The sequence below is a fragment of the Durio zibethinus genome, chromosome 16 (genome assembly GCF_047325235.1).
Source record: "Durio zibethinus cultivar Kanyao isolate XHJ-2024 chromosome 16, ASM4732523v1, whole genome shotgun sequence".
NCBI classification, from domain to species: Eukaryota; Viridiplantae; Streptophyta; class Magnoliopsida; order Malvales; family Malvaceae; genus Durio; species Durio zibethinus.
The window spans coordinates 20,008,904-20,030,619 of record NC_143177.1 but is presented as its reverse complement, the minus strand read 5'-3'; the positions used below and the strand labels follow the sequence as shown (position 1 = coordinate 20,030,619).

The following is a 21,716-nucleotide window of genomic DNA, read 5'->3' as shown; positions in this document are numbered from 1 at the left end:
AAAGATGAAGAAGGTGAAGAGCATGTTAACTGAGATGTTAATTGCTTGCCAGGCTGATTGTATCTCTAGAGAGCAGATCTCATTAGCACCAACCATCCAAATTGGTTCCCAAGACCATGCAAATGCTGCAACATATGCACATATTAAGAACAATATTAGATTGACATCTATTTTTGACAAGCCCCTTTTTCCATTCAGCCTAAATTTCCAGCCTATCACTGCTCCTACTGCAAGCTGAAATTATTTTAGCAAGGATTTCATGGTATTTGATTGGATCTGCAATGGTGGAGCTAATAGAAACTATTAGAAATAGGTGAGAGAGTTGGATGAGATTTTCCTTGATTGCTCTATAAAATGGATTTTGGTTTATAATCCAATCCCATAAGCCCCCGTAAAGCGTGTATGGACTCTAAACAAGCTTAATAGAAAATGTAACTTTCATAACTGATTAATGTAACTTTAAAGATGGATTTTGGAGTTCTATTAATGATTTTTTTCCTCTTTGGCTGCAAGTTACGATTGACTTAATACTTGGCCGTGACTAGGGTTGGCATTGGGTTGGATTCGGGGCGGGTTTTGCTCGCCCCGAACCCGACCTAATTTAATATTTTATTAAATCCGAACTTGATCTTATCCGAAAATATTTTTGGTTTTTTATATCCGAACTCGACTCGACTCCAATACCATGTAAACCGTATCCCATTCGACCCGATCCGAAATTAATAAAATATTATTTTTTAAATATAAAATATTATTTTTTAAATATAAATATTAAAAAATATCATTATATAAATATATATAATAAAAAATTAAATAATTAATTAAAAAATAATTTTTTATATAATATCAGGTCGGGTCGGGTTTTAGGCAAACCCGACCCGACCCGACCCCGAATGTTTCCTTATTTTACTCGACCCGACCTCGAAACCCGAATTTAAAAAAAAAAACCGACCCCGTAAGATCGGGTCGGGCCGAAACCCGTCGGAGACGGATTAGCTCGTCATCCCTAGCTGTGGCATCATTCTTCTTTTAGGAGCGTTTTTGTAGATTCTTAGATTTCGAGATAAAAAATGATTCTGAAAAAAAAAAAAAATAAAAGAAAATATGTGATTCTCAAGTTTTGTTAATTTTATAAAATGAAAGATTTTTTTTTATGTGGTTAAAAAAATATAAAATTATCTAATAAAATCTTTTACTATATTATGCTTAATGAAATATAAATAATTAGGAAGAGATACTCTGCCCATTATCTCTGCCCCAATTAACTCAAGTATAAAATGTGGAAGGAGGCAACAGAGCATAAAATCTAGCAAACAATCAAGAGAGACAGTGGCCAAAGTTGAGCTCTCATGTCTGATGGTAAACAAAATAACTGGAGTAATAGTAGCCTAAAGGTACTCATGACAGATTTTACATCCCTTGGTTATTGTAAACTCACATATTTTGTATTTAATTCTTTGTCATAATTTCTAATTCTATCAAGAAAACTAGTCTTTGTATTGCAATATATTTTCTATATAAAAAGGACAATTTCTTAAGGACTCGTGTAAAAATGAGATCTTATAATTCTTTTTTCTCCTTAAATTCATTATCGTGTCAGAGCCTTATTGGAGCGAGTCCTAATTGCCTTCTTAACTTTCTTTCTTCTCTACAAAAATTCTTCTAAACTTTTTCTTACTCCCATTCTATTCAAATTCTCTCTTACACATTCCTATAAACATTTGATCTCGTACATCTTTCTCTTAGTTTTTGTTTCTTGCCAAATCTATATCTTTTCTTTCTCCTTTCTCTTATTTTCTTTAATAGCATCATTAACAAAATGTCCATGCCCATCAACACTAAATGTCAGTAATTTTGTTTCTATTTATCGCAACCAAACAAACTTACTCCTTTGTAAAACATAAATCATGGGACTCATTGAAAGTCAAAGCATGCTTGGTATTATTGATGGAAAATATTCCATGCTTGATCAAACAATCTCAACTTCTGATTTTAATCCAGAGTTAAATCCATCATATTTGTCTTGGAAAAAATCTGATTCTCTTCTTTGAAGATGGATTACAGGCACTTTGTTTGAAAAAATCCTTGGTCTTGTGGTTTGTCTTGAAACTTCTGTTGTTGTTTGGAAGGCTTTGGTTGATACTTTTGCCCAAGAATCATACAGTAGGAATTTTATCTCCTACAAAATCTTCCAACATATAAAAGGGAAACTCTACCCATCTCTAATTATATTCTTAAATTCAAGGGGATTTGCGATGACTTAGCTGCTATTGGCAAACCAATCAGTGATAGTACAAAGGTACTTCAATTGTTGCGTGGTCTTGGTAAAAAATATGAATAAATTGTCACAACAATGATGAAGCCACCAATTCCATCATCTGCGAGATTGATCCTCTACTTCAAGGACACAAAACAACGAAATCAGTTAAGTTTTCTGAGGGTTTTGGATCTCTTAATGAGAATACATTTGTTAAACAATGTTTTCAACATTGATCAAGTGGAAGATATTCCAACCAAAAAATTTAGACAGCTTCAGACCGTATTTATCTTTCAAGGTGTTAGTTTTCCTCAAGCCAATTATCGTCCTTCAGTTATCAAGATGATATTTTGCGTGTAAAGCCACTCTAATCACTAATGAGAAGTATTTTACTTTTACAAAACATGATCAAGAATTTGAAGTTATTAGCCAAATTTGTAAGAAACAAAGACAGGCTTCTTTTAACTACTGGGCAACGATACAATCAGCTTTACCAATCTGACATTCCATCACAAGCCTCGGTTGCAATGATTATTCCAGTTACCCAAAATAAGGAGTGGCACCTTGATACCGGAGCATCAGCACACATGAAAACAGATGTTGGTAAGTTATTTAATATCACTAAATATAATGGTTATGAACAAATAATGGTAGGTAATGGAAATGCTTTGGATATCACTCATATTGGCTCTACTTCTATTCACACTGACAATAATAATTTACTCTTGAATAATGTTTTTGTTGTACCTAAGATAAAGAAAAATTATTATCTGTTAGTTAATTAACTGAACATCTTTATACTTGCAAGTTCTCATTTGGTGAATTTGTGATAAAGGATAAAACAAAGAAACAGGTCATAGCAACAGGAAATAGGTGTAGAAGACTATATGCCTTACAGCCAACAAATGAAGCAGCCTTTTTTTCAGCTAGATTTCGAGTGGTTAGTGATAGAATATGACATGAAAGACTTGGACATCCTAAAATGCTTGTAGTTTTGCTTTTGAAGAAAAACAATTTAATTTTTAGTACGAATAAAACTAATAAGGTTTAGCATTTTTGCAATAATTGTCAAATGGCGAAAGCATGTAAACTTCCTTTTTTAATTAGCAAAGAATTTTGTGATGAACCTATTTTTGTTATTCATTGTGATTTATGGGGTAAATCACCAACTTTGTCACATCAAAATTTTTGCTACTATGTTAATTTTATTGATAAATACACACGTTTTACTTGGCACTTCCCTTTGAAGAGTAAATTAGTGTTTTTTCAATACTTTGTGGATTTTCACAAAGTATGTTGAAAATCAATTTGATAAAAAGATCAAGATCTTTCAATCTGATGGTAGAAGTGAGTTCTCTAATAAAAAATTTAATACTTGCTTGTCTAGTTTTAGTATTAAACATCAAATATCTTCTCCTCGTATATTTGAACAAAATGGTGTTACAGAGAGAAAGCGTCGGAGCAATACTGAACTTAGATTAACTATGCTTTTTCATGGAGGAGTACCTAAGAACCTATGGAATGAAGCATTTGGGACAACTGTATGGTTGATAAATCGATAGTCCTCAAGGGTGCTAAAGCGGAAATGTCTTTATGAACTACTTATCATTAAAATACACCTTCATAAAACAAAACGCTAAATACTCATCATTAGAATACACCTTCATGGCCAATTCGATTACTTCTGAACCTAAGACATTGAAATCTACATTGTAACATCCTAGTTGGTCTCAAGCTATGAAAGAAGAATTGGTGGAACTTCATGAAAATGGAACTTGGGAACTTGTTCTATGGACTTCTAACGTACATGTGATTGGATGCGTATGGGTTTATAAAACAAAATTAAACTCTGATGGATCCTTGGAGAGGTTAAAAGCTCACTTTGTTGCCAAAGGGTAATCTCAAGTACCAAGTTTGGATTTTTCATGAACTTTTTCACCTGTTATCAAACCAACAACTATATGCATTGTCCTCACTGTTGCTTTAGTTCACGAATGGAAATGAAGTAATTGGATGTGAAAAATGCATTTTTGCGTAGAACATTGTCTGAACCTGTTTACATGGAACAACCATCTGGATTTTAAGATACAACTAAGCCCACTCATGTTTGTCGATTAAAAAAGGCCTTGTATGGTTTTCGTCAAGCTCCTCGTGCTTGGTTTGATTATTTTAGTCATTTTCTTCTTTCTATTGGTTTTTGTTATAGTTTCATTGATTCTTCTCTTATTAGTATATGTAGATGATATTATACTCACTGGTAACACTATTAGTTTTTTGGACAACTTTGTTACAGAACTTGGTGAAGCATTTTTTATGAAATATCTTGGTTACATACATTATTTTGTTGCTATAGAGTTGCATCGGTTCTCTCAAGGTCTTTTCCTCAACTAAGCAAAATATGCAACTGACTTGAAAAGGCACAAACAAATGATTTATTGCAAGCCAATATCCACCACTATGGTTGCTAAGTTTCGAACATTTTCTGATGAACTATTTCAAGATGCTCATCGTTATCGTAGCATTGTTGGTGGCTTACAATAATTGACATTTACTAGCACAGACATCACTTATAGTGTCAATTATATTTCACAATTCATGCATTCTCCTACACAGTTTCACTTCCAACTAGTTAAAAGAATCTTAAGTTATGTCAAAGGAACTATTACATCTAGTATTCGACTTTTATCTGATACGACACTTGATCCATATACTTTTTCTAATGCTGGTTGAACAGGTTGTCCACTCACTAGGCCATCAACTTCTAGATATTGTACCTTTCTTGGTGGAAATTGCATTTCTTGGAGTAAAAAAAAATGTACGGTGGCTCGTTCTTGTGCAGAAGTAGAGTATCCCGTTTTAGCCTTCACTACTACCAAACTTATTTGAATTTCTTTTATTCTTCGAGATATTGATCTTTATATGCAACAGCTAACAACTTTCTTGTGTGACAATGTGTTAACGCTTCATATGACTATTAATCCTATTTTTCATGTTCGGATGAAACAAATTGAGATTGATTATCACTTTGTACGTGAGAAGATGGCCTTAGGCTCTCTTGTAACTTAGTTTGTTTCTTCAAATAATCAAGTGGCAACCATTTTTACTAAGCCTCTCTCTTAAGCCTGTTTTAAGGATTTGCGAGTCAAACTCGGACTATGGAGTCCTCCCATGTCCAGTTTGAGGGGAAGTGTAAGAAAAGATACTTTTCCCATCATATTGGCCCCAATTAACTCAATAAAGTATGGAAAGAGGAAACAGAGTATGAAAACCAGCAAACAATTAAGACAAACAGTATCCAAATATGGAGCTCTCATGTCCAACGGTCAACAAAATAATTGGAACAATAATAGCCTAAAAGTACTCATGACAGATTTCAAGCCCTTTGATTATTGTAAACTCATATATTTTGAATTCAATCTTTTGTCACAGTTTCCAATTCTATCAATGAAACTAGTCTTTGTATTGTAATATATTTTTTACAAAAAAAGGACAAATTCTTAAGTACTTAAAAACTTAGTGAGATCCTATAGTTCTTTCTTCTTCTTAAAATTCACCAGTGATATTCATAACGCTTAATACCTAAATAACACATGAATAAATAAGTAATTTATTTAAAATTTATTTATTGAATATGTAAATTATTCATTTAATATTTTTATTAAATTATTTAAGTAAAAGTATTTTAGGTTTTATTGTACATATAACATTGGTAGTAATAAATTTTATATATAATAATAATATTTTTCATAATATAAATTTCTTTCATATTTTTAATAAAAATTATGTTTTTAATCTTAAAAACATTGTCTTCATTAAAATTAAAGACTTTTGAAAAATAATTTTTTTCATATTATTAATAAAAATCGCATTTTATCTTAGAAATGTTATTGTTGTTGAATTCTGAAAATTAAATAAAAAGCAAAATCTAAATTTACTATGTTTCTAAAGTAAATAATGTTATTTACGTAGTTTGAAAATATGATTAAGTGAGAACAAATTGAAAAATTTTTTCACTTTTCCTCCATAATTTAAAAAACCTCAAAAGTGCATTTGGATGAAGAATTTTAAAATTTTGAAGAGATTTGAAGTAAAAGTATTAATACATCATTTCAAAATGCTAGCATTTAGAATTGTTTTATTTGGATAAATATTTCTTTAAAAAAATTTGGTTTATTGAAATTTGACGAGATAAAGAAAATAATTATAAAAGAAGAATAATGATATTTAAGATAAAAAAGTATGCATGTACAAATAAAATATGCAATAAGGATATCATTAAATTTGTAAAAATATATAGATATTATTAGTAATTTAAAAAATAAAAAATATATTAGAATTAAATAAAATGATATTTTATTTTTTCTACTTTTATATTTTATAGTAAGTTATGTGTAATAAAGAGATTGAGAACTTGGAGGAATTTTGAAAAAAAACCACCTAAGTGAAATTTTAAGTGCAAATTCTCCCTTGAAATTCTACCTAAATTTTGAAATTTTTTTTATTTTTACCCAAACAAGTAAATTCATTTTTAAACTTTTGGAAACTTTAATTGACATTAAATCCCTCTTTCAAATGCCTATCCCAACACAAAAAGGGAGGAGAATTTTTTATTCCCCTACTACCCTTTTTGACACTATTAAGTATATAAGATTCTTGATGCATGGAAAATTTTTCCAACTAAACTAAAGAATCATATAATGAAAAGCTAAATTTTAAGAAGAAAAATTAGATTCCACTAATCAAACTCCCTCTTAATATAAAATACAAAGGCGATAACTAACATTCATAATTAAATAGAAACCTTTAGCTTTAGGTTCACTACTGTAGATTGATGTGGAATGACCAATGGTGAATTCATTCAAGTGGTAAGGCAGTCCGTTTCAACATAATTAGTCATGTGTTCGATTTTTACAAGTAACTTATTTTGGTAATGCTCAGTTCTTCGGTGTATGAAGTAGTTTTTAATATTTTCATACCAAAGAAAATGATTGGCATGGGGTGAACTTAGATCTCCACTTTTTCCTTTCACTTTGCCACATTTTAACTAAAGACATTGACTATCCCACTCATTATGAATGTTTTCTTCAAGTTGATGGAATCGAGTTTAGCATAGTCAGAATTGTTGGGAAATAAAAATGCACGTATAGTACCAACACACATAATCAATAAAATAAGCACAAAACCAAAATAAGAATATACAAATATATTTATTTTGGCTCAATTTAAAATGATCAACTTCAAACCTAATCTACTAACAAATAAATATTTATAATTGTAAGACTTTTAGAATGAGAAAATTCATCAAAAAACTTCTTTACTCAAAATTTGACCTAAAATCCAATTACACTCTTTTAATGACCTACTCACTTAGCTATTCTATTAGTGTTTAGCTATCTAAGATTACCAAACTAAAATAAAAACATCTTATTTATAAGGATAAAATCTCTTATACCTTTATTAAACTCCTGATGTGAGATACAAAACAAATTCTCAACTTTTATAATTTTACTCAACTTTTGATATGTGATTAAGAGATTTAAGACAAACCTCAACAAAAACTTGTAGAATTTGATACTCTGCCTCTTATGTTTTCTTAGTTAATGCATAAAACTATATTGATTTATGACATTTTAGTTCATCAAAGACATGGCATTAAAAGTTTAAAATTGCTTCAGATGAGGAATATTAAGTAATTACAAGTAGATTTGATAATTTAAAATATGATACAAAAAATAATTTTAAAAAGACAGTTTAAAATTTTAACAAAATATAAAAAATTAATTCAAATTTTCATTTCAACATAAATTATAATACGTAATTTTTGTATAAATATGATACAAATACACAAATTACTAGGTCTAACTTCATATTGCTAATATACTTTTGGTTTATCTAGAGGCTCATTACTTTTCAGTTGTCAATCGTCTATGCTTAATATTCTCAAACTTAGGCCTTATTTATATTCAATTAAACTAATGGTATGCTGTGATTGGGGTATTTTTTTTGCTCGTACGTGCTGTGATAATTCATTTAAGTGTCATTGGTGTGGCACGATGGATTATTTCCACTGTGCTTCACCTTCGTTGGCTGACTAGTCCCTTAAGGTCCGGTGAATCTCACTAGCAAAAATCACTAGAAGATAGGGAAATCTGCGATAGCAGCTCGACCTTAAGAAAAAGTCAAATGGGAAGCGGATCTATTTGAAATTGTTAGTAATGCTTGTTATTGTAACACTCCCCATTCTATATTGGAAGAATGTGTAGATATAATATAATGTATATATAGAGATTTAAACCTAAACTTGTGAGGTACTTTTTGTGGGATAAAATCGTAAAATTTTCGAGTCAAAGTGGACAATATCTCACAGGTTAGGTGCGGATCTCCACAAATAGTATCAGAGCGATTACTAGTCGACGAAAATTAAGTACTACATCGTGGGAGTCACTAAATGCTACATGATATGACCGTGAGAGTCACTAAATACTACACGATAAGAATGTTAAGATAGGTCCAGTTTAGGTCAAAGTCAAATTTTAGATGGTATCATTCCGACCTAACTTGAATATATATAAAAATATAATTTTTATTATTTATTTAATTATATATATATGTATTACATTAATAAAATTATTATTTAATATTTTAATTTAATATATTAACTTAATAAAAATACTATATATATAATTAAGATATAATTTATATTAAAAAATTTTATGAATATTATAATAAATTAAAATTATTAAATTAATTTAAATCAGGTTTGGTCTATTGCAATTTATAAATATAAAAGTTTGGTATAAAAAATAATAATTTAATATTGAATCAAATTGAGTTTGAATATAAATTTAAGGAGTTTGATGGAATTGAATCGAGCGAAAACCTATCCCCAACCTTTCGTGTTTCTATCCTTAGATGCAAGGCTTGCAACCTATCCACTATCCAAAACCCACATTAACCAACATAAACCCTTGGTTAGGTGGTGTCCATCATTGCATTGCATTCCCAAAGGTTAAGGCAGTTTAACTTAAAATTGCATTTCCTAGCAAATGAAATGAAACCATATACTATATATTAAATATAGACAAATATGATATTTGTGAAAAAACTGTAAATGAAAGAATACAAACTTGTGCCAAATCCTAACAAATTCCAAATTTAATTAAAAAATCTCACTTTATAATCGTACTTTATTAGTTATGAAAAGAATTGACAAAACCTGTAAAGAGATGAATGAATGAATAAATAAATAAATAGAGTATGAATATGCGAAAACAAAGTGAATAAAAGAGAAATAATATCAATTGTCAAGCATAATAAAGAAAAAAGCATCTTTGAACATAAGAAAAGCATCTTAGTGATCGATATTTCGAATTGTTAGTAGTGAATAGTTATTAAAAACTAAATTGAATAATGTTACTTGACAAAGATACACCATTAGAAAAACTTTAAAATGAAACTTTTCATTCCTATAAGAAAGTTAATAGAATTGTGTAAACAAAAGTTTACTTGATTATAACTAAAACAATATTTTTGAAGGCTTTTGGAGAGTGGCCTTCAAACGATTTTAGCTTGCTATGGTTTTCAATTTATAATATGAATTAGGGAGACTTTTATAATTAATTAAGAGTAAATTATGCAAAGCAATTACAATAACATATTTTTTGTTTTGAAAACTCTAAGTTTTACATTTTGAAAAGTTTAAATAAAGATTACGTATAAATTAAGAACAAATTGCATAAAAAAAAGTTAAAAGTGAATATTGGCCTAATAAAATGTGAATGGTGATCGAAATATTAACCATATATAATATATTTCCTATGCTTTGATCATGGAAAAAATCAAGCAGATATTTTGGCTCTCTATATTTACACATGATAGCCAATTGGAAAATGCATTTACTTTATTTGATGCAAATATGGTTGTATTAATTAATTAAATGACAAATCAATTCTTACACTAAAATTTAGAAATATAGTACCGTTAATTACATTTTCATTATATTTTCTTCCTTTGTTAATTTAATTATATTTTCTTAAAAAAATAAATGTAATTAATTTAATCATAAACAAATCAATAAGAATTAAAATTAACTGAGAAAAAGATTTAAATTATCTTATATCAATATAATTAAACACAAAATATGGAGTTGCTACCCTTTTTTTTTTTTTATCTAAATGTGATTAGTCACTTAACTGAATCTATTCCTTCTAAGATTTTTCTAAGCTTAACTAAGGATCCCTAAATTCTGTTATTTTTAATAGAACTAGATTCAAGAGTTCAGTTACATATAGGGAACAATACCCACAAATTGATACCTTTTAATTTTAAATTATCTTTAGCCCTAATTAACATAGTCCTAACTTATTTGTTTTTGTTAATTTAAATATTTTAATATTGGACATATTTTTAGGTTTTCTCCAACACTTTAGTCGATTTTAAAAATATTTCTCATATCAAGAGTATTCAAGTAATATGCTCATTTCATTTAAAAAACTTTATCGTTAGATTTATTAAATATTTTATGAAAAGAAAATATATATGGAGTAAAATACACAATTCAATACATAATAATCAAATATAATAATCAAATACAAAATTTAATACATGTGATCACTATTTAATCAATCATAAAATCATCACAATTTATTGTCAATTTTAATTTTTCAAATTAAAAATAAATAAAATTTTTATATTAAGACTAATTTCTAAATCCTTCAACGTTTTGATCAAATGATCTCCCATTTAAAATTTTTTTTAAAAATTACACGCTTTTAATTTTTTTTAAATTTTATTATTGGATAAATTTTTATTTATTTTTAGATTATTAATTATACAAAGCAAATGTACTCGGCAAACTTATTTTATTAAATTTTATTCTAAAAATTTTCATATGTCATTGTGTCAAACAATTACAAACATTCCATAAATAGTGTAAGAGAATAAAAAGATGAAAGAAGAACTAAGTGAAAAGTAAATAAAAAAGGAAAGAAAAATACGAACATGTGGGCCAACCAAGCTGAATCCACTTAGGCATGCACTGAAGTTGATTAATTCAAAAGTCTGGGCCTACGCAAATCGTGGGATGGACCTCCTTTGGGTTGGAGCAATGGGTAAGTCGTATGGGTCTTCAAGTAGGGTCTTCAGTCCCGAATCAAATCTTTTAGTTCTTTACTTTCTTATTATACGGTACCGTTGGTACTTTGTCAAATATCAAACTCCCTTAATCCTTTTTTTGTTTTTTTTTCTACAGAGCAACCTTCTTTTTCTTACCAGTAACGCCATCGCAGTCTCTCCCTGTATTTTTTTTCAATTTTTTTTTCCAACTCAAAATTTTCCAAAAAAAAAAAATCCTAATCAACTAAACTCGCAGAAAAGATTATCGAAAACTCTTATTATTTAACTTTTTTTTTTATTTGCTTCTGATTTTTTTGGAGTCTTTCTTGATTTTTTTCTAATCTTTTTTTGCTTATTTCTTAATTATTTTGAAATGATCCTCATAAATTACAATAAAGTCTTTTTATGAGTATTTAATCCAAATCATAATAGAAAAAGTTTTTTTGATTTCAATATCTTAATCAAATTTAATTTGAAATTTTTAATCTAAATTCATCTCTTAATCTAATACATTCTCTTTTCTGAATCAAACTGTTATTTTTTATTTTTAATTTAACAAAAATCAAGCCAATAAATAAATAAATAATCTTACAAAATATACTCCAACAAAGGGGAGTGTTTATAATGCTTTTATATCATATCCCACGTAATGATATTTAAACAAAATCAAATAATGTTTGATTTCAAAAAATAAAAATTTACTCCACTTAAAATCAGCATTTCATACAAACTTTTTTCATACGGCCAATATTTCAATATGTTTTATTTTTTAATATATTATTATTGATTTTGTTAATGCATATATATATTTTTTCAAAACTTAAAAATTCAAAAAACTAACTATGAAATTATGGAAACCACAAAATTATTGCTATAGATTAGTTAAAAATAATTAAAAATCTCGTGTATGCTATAAGATAAATGATCTTTCAAAATTATATAAGTAGTGAAAAGTTTGAGACTTAAGTATTAACCCCAATCATCATAATCACAAGAAAACATTCATGTAAATAAATTTTCCATTAGATTTGAGACTTAAGAATCAATCTCAATCTTCATAATCACAACATTTCAGTTTTATTAAAAAATTCAAGGCAAGGAAAAGGTAATTGTAAAAAAAAAAGAAAATGAAATTAGACCGCAGAACATAAGACAAAAATATTATAAAGATATATATATATATATAAATATAGATATAGATATTTAAGTAATAAAAGGTGTATATACATATATTTTTAAGTAATAAAGGCCCTTGTTTTGGTGCAAATAAGGATGGTAAAATAATTAATCTTGATTTTGATTCGCTCTTATCTAATAAGGTTGGTTCTTTTTTTTTGAATCGAATATTAGGTCAGATTAGGCTTGGGTCAAAGTCAAGTTTTAGATAACATCATTCAAATTCGATCCAAATATTTATAAAAATATAATTTTTATTATTTATTTAATTATATATATGTATTATATTAATAAAATTATTATTTAATACTTTAATTTAATATATTAGCTTAATAAAAATACTATATATATAATTAAGATATAATTTATATTAAAAATTTTATGAATATTATAATAAATTAAAATTATTAAATTAATTTAAGTTGGGTTTGATCAATTCCAATTTATGAATATAAAGGTTTGGTATAAAAAAATCAATTCTTTCATATCAAATCGAATCAGATTCAAATACAAAATTAAAAAGATCTAATAGAGTCAAATCGAGTGAAAACCCATCCCGACCTTACTTGTTGTTATCCTTAGGTGCAAGACCTACAACCTATCCGTTATTCAGAACTCGCATTAATCAACAGTAAACCCTTAGTTAGGTGGTATCCATCGTTGCATTGCATTCCCAAAGGGTAAAGCAGTCTAACTTAAAATTGCATTTCCTGACAAAAGAAAATGAAACCATATACCATATATTAAATATAGACAAATATGATATTTATGAGAAAACTGTAAATGAAATGCAAATGAAAGAGTAAAAACTTGTGCCAAATTCTAACAAATTCCAAATTTAATGAAAAAGATCTCATCTTATAATCATACTCTATTAGTTATGAAAAAAAATTAACAAAACCTGTAAAGAGAGGAATGAATGAATAAATAAATAGATAAATGAAGTATGAATATGTGAAAACAAATGAATAAAAGAAAAATAATATCAATTGTCAAGCATGATAAAGAAAAAAACATCTTTGAACATAAGAAAAGCATCTTAGCGATCAATATTTCGAATTGTTGTAGTGAATAGTGATTAAAAACTAAATTGAATAATGGAAATTTTCATTCCTATAAGAAAGTTAATAGAATTGTGTAGACAAAAGTTTACTTGATTATAACTACAACAATACCTTTGCAGGCTTTTGGAGAGTGGCCTTCAAACGATTTTAGCTTGCTATGGTTTTCAATTTATAATATGAATTAGGGAGACTCTTATAATTAATTAAGAGTAAATTATGCAAAGCAATTACAATGAATTATTAATTATTTATGTAACATATATTTTGTTTTGAAAACTCTAAATTTCACATTTTAAAAAGTTTAAATAAAGATTACGTATAAATTAAAAAAAAATGCATGAAAAAATGTTAGGAGCGAATATTTGCCTAATAAAATGTGAATGGTGATCGAAATATTAACCATTTATAATATATTTCCTATGCTTTAATCATGGAAAAAATTAAGCAAATATTTTGGCTCTCTATATTTACACATGGGTGACATGATAGCCAATTGGAAAATGCATTTACTTTATTTGTTGCAAATATGGTTGTATTAATTAATTAAATAACAAATCAATTCTTACACTAAAATTTAAAAATATAGTACCGTTAATTACATTTTGATTATATTTTCTTCCCTTGTTAATTTAATTATATTTTCTTAAAAAAATAAATGCAATTAATTTAATCATAAACAAATCAATAAGAATTAAAATTAATTGAGAAAAAGATTTAAGTTATCTTATATTAATATAATTAACTATGGAAATCAAATCAAATTAAATAAAAAATTTTAATAATTAACATGTGGCAATTATTTAAAATTGTCCATATGTAAAAAAATTTAGACCATCCATATAGGGCAATTGTCTTTATTTTTTTTTACCAAAAGTTTTGACTTTTATATATTTATATAAAATATATATAAAATATATAAATAAATTATATTTATTTTTATATATTGTATAAATATATGATATCGATCTCAACTTAAAATTTTAAATATGAAATAAAAATAATATTATTTGAACAAAATTTTAATATATTAAACATTAAATAAAAATAAAAATATGAGAATAATTTATTAATTTAATTTTAAATAAATGTCTCTAATGATTGTTTGTTTTTTTTTATTTCATTGTCACAACTGATTTTATCAAATACCATTTTTTATAATAAATAAATTAATAAAAAAATAGCTAAAATGATCAATACATAAATAAATAATCAATTTTATAATCAATTAAATTATTAGTGAATAAAAATAGATATCTATATAAATACAAAGTAAATAAATATTTGTTGTTTTATATAAATACAAAGCACATAAATATTTGTTGTTTTATTTTAAGATGTATAGATATATTAATATTTTAAAAAATTATTATTATTTTGAAAAAAATAATCATATTAAGGAAAATACAAATAATAATAAAATATATAATCGATTTATTTATAAAATAAAAAATTACATAAATAGAAAATAGATACATATTAATTATATATAAAATAAAAAAGTGAGAGCTAAATAATTAAAAGAAAAATATTATTTTGTTAAATTTAATATGAACAAATATGTCTTCAATAATTTTTAACAAAATTATTATTTGATATAAAAATAATTTTATTAATTTCTAGTTATTTGTTAAATATATAAATACCCAATGTATTATAAAAATTATATATATATATATATTTTTAATATAATATTTTTAATGGTTATTTTCTCTTCTTACTCAAATTAACTTCATTGTTATTTTTGTTTTTGCATTCAAATATATATCCAATCACTTATTTTAATTTTACTGCTGCAATAACCATTCTCACTGATATGTTAACAAATTTCACTTCCACTATTATTTTCTATCTCATCGGGATCAATTTTATCATCCATTCAAATGGACCTTTTATGTCTTGACCAACCATATACTTATTAGGAAATAGTTTGCACATTGCTTTTAGAGTCTAGCCATTGTATAAAACCGTTCAAACAGCAAAGCAAACCATAATCTATGCAGTTCAACGCAAAGTGATGGGGATAGTAACAAAAATATACGATAAAACAAAGTGCCTTTCATTATTGAGGAGTTGCAGACTGTAAGTTGAAACAACATTTGGAGCAAAGTACGGATCAAAACTTGTCAAAAAGACATTCAATCCATCCATCTATTGTGGCAAAGTATTTTCTTCGCCAGTTTGCACTGATGTAAAGTGGTGCAATGACACTCCAAAATCCGATAGCATAGGATATAAGCACAAATGAATAGAAAGACAAGGGTTTATCAAGGAGGCTTTCCTCTGCCTTTTTTTTGGGATTTTCTTTTCTTCCATCATCTCTGTTGTCATTTCTTGAGCATGTTCTTTGTAATGGTTCTCCGCAAAGTTTTTGATTACCCTCGAAGCTACGTTCAGAGAATGTTGAAAAGTGTTCATTAAGTGGGATCCTCCCTGAGAGGTTGTTGAAGGCAACAGAAAAGGTTGTGAGAGTATCGATCTGGACAATTTCAGGAGGAATGTGTCCTGTTAGGTTGTTGTGGGAGAGATCCAGGCTCTCCAAATTTTTGAGATTTTTGAAAGATGTTGGAATATGACCTGTTAAAAGGTTTCGTGACAAGTTCAAACAATGCAGTTCTGCCAATTCACCAATCTCATCTGGAATGGAGCCAACCAATTTATTAACTGAAAAATCAATCCCTGTCATGAGAGTAAGGGGGATACCCTGGTACAAATATGAATTCCCCTTGGTGGTGAAATCAACCGGAACACATGAGTTTGCTTGGAACTTCTTTCTCCAGACTAAATTGTTTTTGAGGCAAGAAGGGATTTTCCCAGCGAACTTATTTTTTGAGAGATCCAACAACTGTAACTTTATCATTTGGCATAATTGCTCATTAAGATTTCCTGTAAATTGATTTTCTCCGAGAAGAAGTGCTCCTAATTTCATGAAAACTGGTAGATTTGAGATGGTTCCCGACAGGAGGTTATGTCGTACATCTATCAGCTCCAAAGACAAACTTTTTGACAAGCAGGCTGGCATATTCCCTACAAAGAAATTATGGTGAAGCAGCAACCATGTCAATTTAGGCATACTGCAATTTTCTGGAAGCAGCTCGCCGTCCAAGCTATTGTTTGACAGATTCAAGTACCGTAATGGTGAATTTTGGGTTAAACCAACTGGGACTACTCCAGAGAGGAGATTGTTTGACAAGTCCAAGCTTTGTAGATATATCAGTTCACCAAAAGAAAGGGGAATGCTACCAGAAAATTGGTTGGAGGATGCATTGAACGCAAACAGCTCAGGGAGAACTAGATTAATATTTGCGGGCAGGTGACCATCAAAATGATTGTCAGAGATATCTAGCTTAGCAAGTCTAGATTTCTTTTCGTGGCCTTGAGGAAATTGACCAACAAAGGAATTGCTTCTCAGGCTTAAAAAAGAAGAAACATTATGAAGCATCCAAGTGGGGAAGTTTCCAACCAGTAAGTTACTGGATAAATCCAGGGTTTTCAAGTTATATTGGTTAGAAAGGAACCTAGGAATTATGTGACCACTCTGACGATTGAGGTTGCATCCAGCCAAAAGCAAATTTTGTACTTGGAAAGAAGGATGCCAAATTGCAGTTTCAGTTTCAACTTCTAATTGGTAATTGTAGGAAAGATCTAGATCGATAAGCTTCGAATGATTTGTGAAGATGGAAAATGACAGCAGGCCTTCAAAAAAGTTATAAGAAACGTCGATGGACTCAATTTTTGATAGATTAGCAAGGAAGGAGAGGTTTCCCCGAAATCGGTTCTTTGACAAGTTCAGAGTTCTGAGCGATGGCATATTGCTCCAACAGGGTGGCACAACATCTTCAATGGAGTTAACTGAAAGATCCAGCCAGTGTAAGTGAACGAGTTCACAAATTGCTGCATGACATGCCAACATAGTTTTAAAAAGTTATCATGAATAACCGTTAATTCAACGGCAACAAAACTTTGAATGAAAAGCAGGACTGAAAACCTCACCTTCGGGATTAGTCAGTCCACCAATATGATTCCCTTGGAGATGCAATATTTGCAATTCCTTGAATTGTGAAAACAAACAGTTAGTAGAGAATGTGCTTTGATAATAAGATTCGTAGCCCATAGATTCTCTTATTTCCTTAAGAGCCGTCATCTCCTCATCAAGACAACCATGGCTGCATCCAAAGTTGCAACAGATTATCATTGTTGCAAACAAAAGCAGGATCCCACCATCTACAGAGAAATTGTGCATATTGATGTGCACAATTATTCAGGCAACAAAGATCTGTAACTTGTTTTCTCTTCTATGAAGTTACAACTTTGTATTATCTCGAATATGAAACCTTATTTGTGAATAATGAAAATTTGAAAGCAGCCTAATTGTTCAAACAACAGTCCAGGATTTAAATAGAAAAAAAAAAAAACAACAGGCAGACACAGAATTTAATTATAAATAAGCTCTCAAAGTATAGAAAATGTTTCATTTAATCTCCTACTATTTTATTTTCTACAATTAAACCCTACTAGCTAAGGCTTAGTTTGGATTGAGGGGAGGTAAAGGAAAAAAAGGGAAAAAAGAGGAAAGCAAGAGAAATAAGAAAACTTTCCCTTTGTTTGACTTATCATTTATATTTTAATTAAAAAAAAAAAAAAGAAAATTGAATATCTTTCCCTTTCCTTCAAAAGCTCAAATTTTTAATTACCCCAAATTGGAGTAGACAGGAAGGAAGGAAAGGAAAAAATTAAAGGAAAAGATTAAAAATTTTAAAATATAAAATTACTTTTATTTTCTTATTATATTTTATAATTTTCAAAGAATACTATTATAATATTCAAGTTTATTCATTGACGTTAATCATTGATTCTGAATTTAAATTTTTAGTAACTCATTTCTCAACTTTTTTTTTTGTCAGTAACTTCAAATTCTATATATTTTTAATTTATGCTTAGATCTTAATTTTTTTTAAATTTTGTTATCACTTCACAAATTTTAAATAATCAAAATAAAAGAATATGACAAAACATGCATAACTATTGAAAAATATTAATACTTAAACAAAATTAGGGTTAGTTTTATCTTAATAATAAATATTTAATTAAGTTTTTAATTTTCTCATTCATGGATTAATTTTTAAAAAAATTATTGTAATGTAAAAATAATTAAAAATATATTTTTTTATGAATAAATTATTAATAATATTCTCTTTAATTAAAAATATTTTTATTGACTTTCAAAATTATTTAAAATAGTTAATATCAAAATTATTCACATTATAGAAAAATATTTTATTTTAAAAGAGTATAATTAAAATAATATAATATAATATAACATAATATAATTTTTCTTTCTTTCTCACAGTTTAACCAAAAAAAAGTTGTGATTAATCATTTTTTTTACATATTTTAATTATCCAAAAAAAAAAAATAAATTATCACTTTTTTTCTTTAGAAACCTTTCTTTTTCTTTTCTTTACTAACTTCGATCCAAATATAGGTTAAAGTGGAGAACCAGAGATTGTCTCAAGGGCTTAGAATTAAATTTTTTAGGTTTTTTATTTTATCATAATTAAGTTTTATTGATATTTAATTTTATTTATAAAATGTAATTACCATGTCATCAAATTTGTCCGTATATGTTTGTCACATCATCTAATTTGATCTATGCGGATTACAACATATATGGGTTAACAGAGATGTAACTACTTCAGCATTTTCCATCCAAATTCGATTTCATTAAAACAAAGTAACACTATGAAAGTCTAATTGCACTAAATAAAAAAGTAGGGGCTTAAGTGAATCATTTTCTATAGTTTGAAGGTTTATTTTTTCATTACGCCAATACGTGACCAATTTCTAGTCCTGCTTTCGTTCTCCAAGAACAGCTGTCCTATACCATTTTCCGAGAACTTCCCAATTCAAAGTTAAACTTTTGCCATGGACCCTCTGCTTATGATACAATACGAGAGAATGCGTTGGAAATTTTTTAATGAAGTAAAGATGTGACGCCTTCACTTTGAAATCAAAATAATATATGGATATGATATGATATATATATATATAGCTTTAAATTTAAATTTATAATGTGAGAATAAAATCGTAAGACCTTCGAGTCAAAATAAAATTAAGTATTATATTATAAGAGTGATTATTGTTATACAATGAGACCGTACGAATCATTGAGTGCTACACAATAAGAGTCATATCTAGAATATCAACATGTGATGTAATATTGGTCTTATGGTTGGACTCAGCTTGACAGAGACGTCAAGTTTTAAAGATGAAAATTATGAATGTAAATAATACATTAGTACTCGTAAGTTACTTAGGTTTGATTCGAACACAACTTAAATTCTACTCGGTATTATTGAGTTCAGCTTGAGCTCAAGTCCGAGTTTGAGTATTTTTATATCTAATTTGAGTAATTTATCAACCTAATCGAATTTTTATATTTTAATATATTTTAATTAATAAAATATCTTGAATTCGAATTTGAGCTCAAGTACAAATAATTAAGTTTTTGTCAAATATAAGAATTGAACTTATTTTTACATGTTAATTGAGTTTAACAGAGCGAGTTTGAGAAGCTTGATTTTTATCTCGAGTTGAATCGAGCTAAAAAAATATTCGATTGAGTTCAAGTGAGCTCAAGCTTAATACTATATCAGTTTGAACTCGATTAATTACACTCTTAGTGAGGGATACTATGACGTCCTCAATGTCATATTAAAAGAATATGTAGATATGATATTATATATACGTAGAGATATTAACACAAACTTGTGAGATATTTTTTATAAATAAAATCGTGAAATTTTAATGTTAAAATGGATAATATCTCTTAAATTAAATACGGGTCTCCACAAAAAAATTTGCGAAAAGTTTCTCTAATCAAGTGAAATAACGTGTTTCATTGTCAAGATGAGAATGTCCCAAAAAATTTTCTAATCTAAGTGAGGGAATGTAAGGAAATTTTCCCTTATCAAGTGAGAAAATGCGTGGGAAGTTCTTTTTAATAAAGTAGAGAACGCATAGGAAGTTTCCCTAGTTAAGTGAAAGAATGCGTTTCGTAGTCAAGTGAGAGAATATCTCGAAAATTTTTCTAGTCAAGTGAGAAAATGTATGGGAAATTTTTCTAATCAAGTAAGAAAATACATGGGAAATTTTCTTAGTAAAGTAAAAAAATGCGCGGAAAGTTTCCCTATTAAAGTGAAAGAATGTGTTTCATAGTCAAATAAGAGAATGCCCCCAAAATTTTTCTTGTCAAGTGAGAGAATGCACGGGAAATTTCCCTTGTCAAGTGAGAAAATGCGTGGGAAATTTTCTTAGTGAAGCAGAAAATGCATAAGAGGTTTCCCTAGTCAAGTGAAAGAATGTATTTCGTAATCAAGTGAGAGAATGCCCCGAAAAATTTTCTAGTGAAGTGAGAGAATGCATGAAAAATTTTTTTAGTCAAGTAAGAAAATACAAGAAAAATTTTCTTAGTGAAGTAGAGAATGCGCAGAAAGTTTCTCTAGTCAAATGAAAAAATATGTTTCATAGTCAAGTGAGAAAATGTTCTGAAAACTTTTCTAATCAAACAAGAGAATGCATGGGAAATTTCCCCAGTCCAATGAGAAAATGCGTGAGAAATTTTTTTAGTGAAGTAGAGAATATAGGGAAATTTCTCTAGTCAAGTGAAAGAATGTGTTTTATAGTCGTGTGAGAGAATGCCTAGAAAATTATTTTAGTAAAGTGAGAAAATGCTTAGGAAATTTTCCTAGTCAAGTGAGAAAATGCGTGAAATTTTTTTTTTAATGAAATAGAGAATGCTTGGGAAATTTATCTAATCAAGTGAAAGAATGTGTTTCATAGTCAAGTGAGAGAATAACCTAAAAATTTTTCTAGTAAATTGAGAGAATGCACAAGAAATTTCCCAGAAAATGCTTGGAAATTTTCATAATAAAGTGAGAATGCGCGCGAAAATTTTCCATGAACAACAAGTGAAAGAATGCGTGGAAAATTTTCCTAATCAAGTGAAATTCTTTGCTGTTGCCCTTTGGTTGTAATAAAATCTCTGGATTTGGTGGGGAAGCTTCCCAAGCCGAACTTACAGGTTCAGCAATTCCCTCCTATTTTGC

General features: G+C 28.0%; 1 protein-coding gene across 1 annotated transcript; it reads right to left on the bottom strand.

The window, feature by feature from the left end:
- Positions 1 to 15,658: 15,658 nt before the first annotated feature.
- LOC111298329 (receptor-like protein EIX2) lies at positions 15,659 to 17,983 on the bottom strand. Its single transcript, XM_022893091.2, has 2 exons — positions 17,602 to 17,983; positions 15,659 to 17,502 (listed from the first exon to the last, which is right to left on the bottom strand). The coding sequence occupies exons 1-2, from the start codon at positions 17,849 to 17,851 to the stop codon at positions 15,725 to 15,727; spliced, it is 2,028 nt and encodes a 675-aa protein (XP_022748826.2). The 5' UTR covers positions 17,852 to 17,983; the 3' UTR covers positions 15,659 to 15,724.
- Positions 17,984 to 21,716: the final 3,733 nt, after the last annotated feature.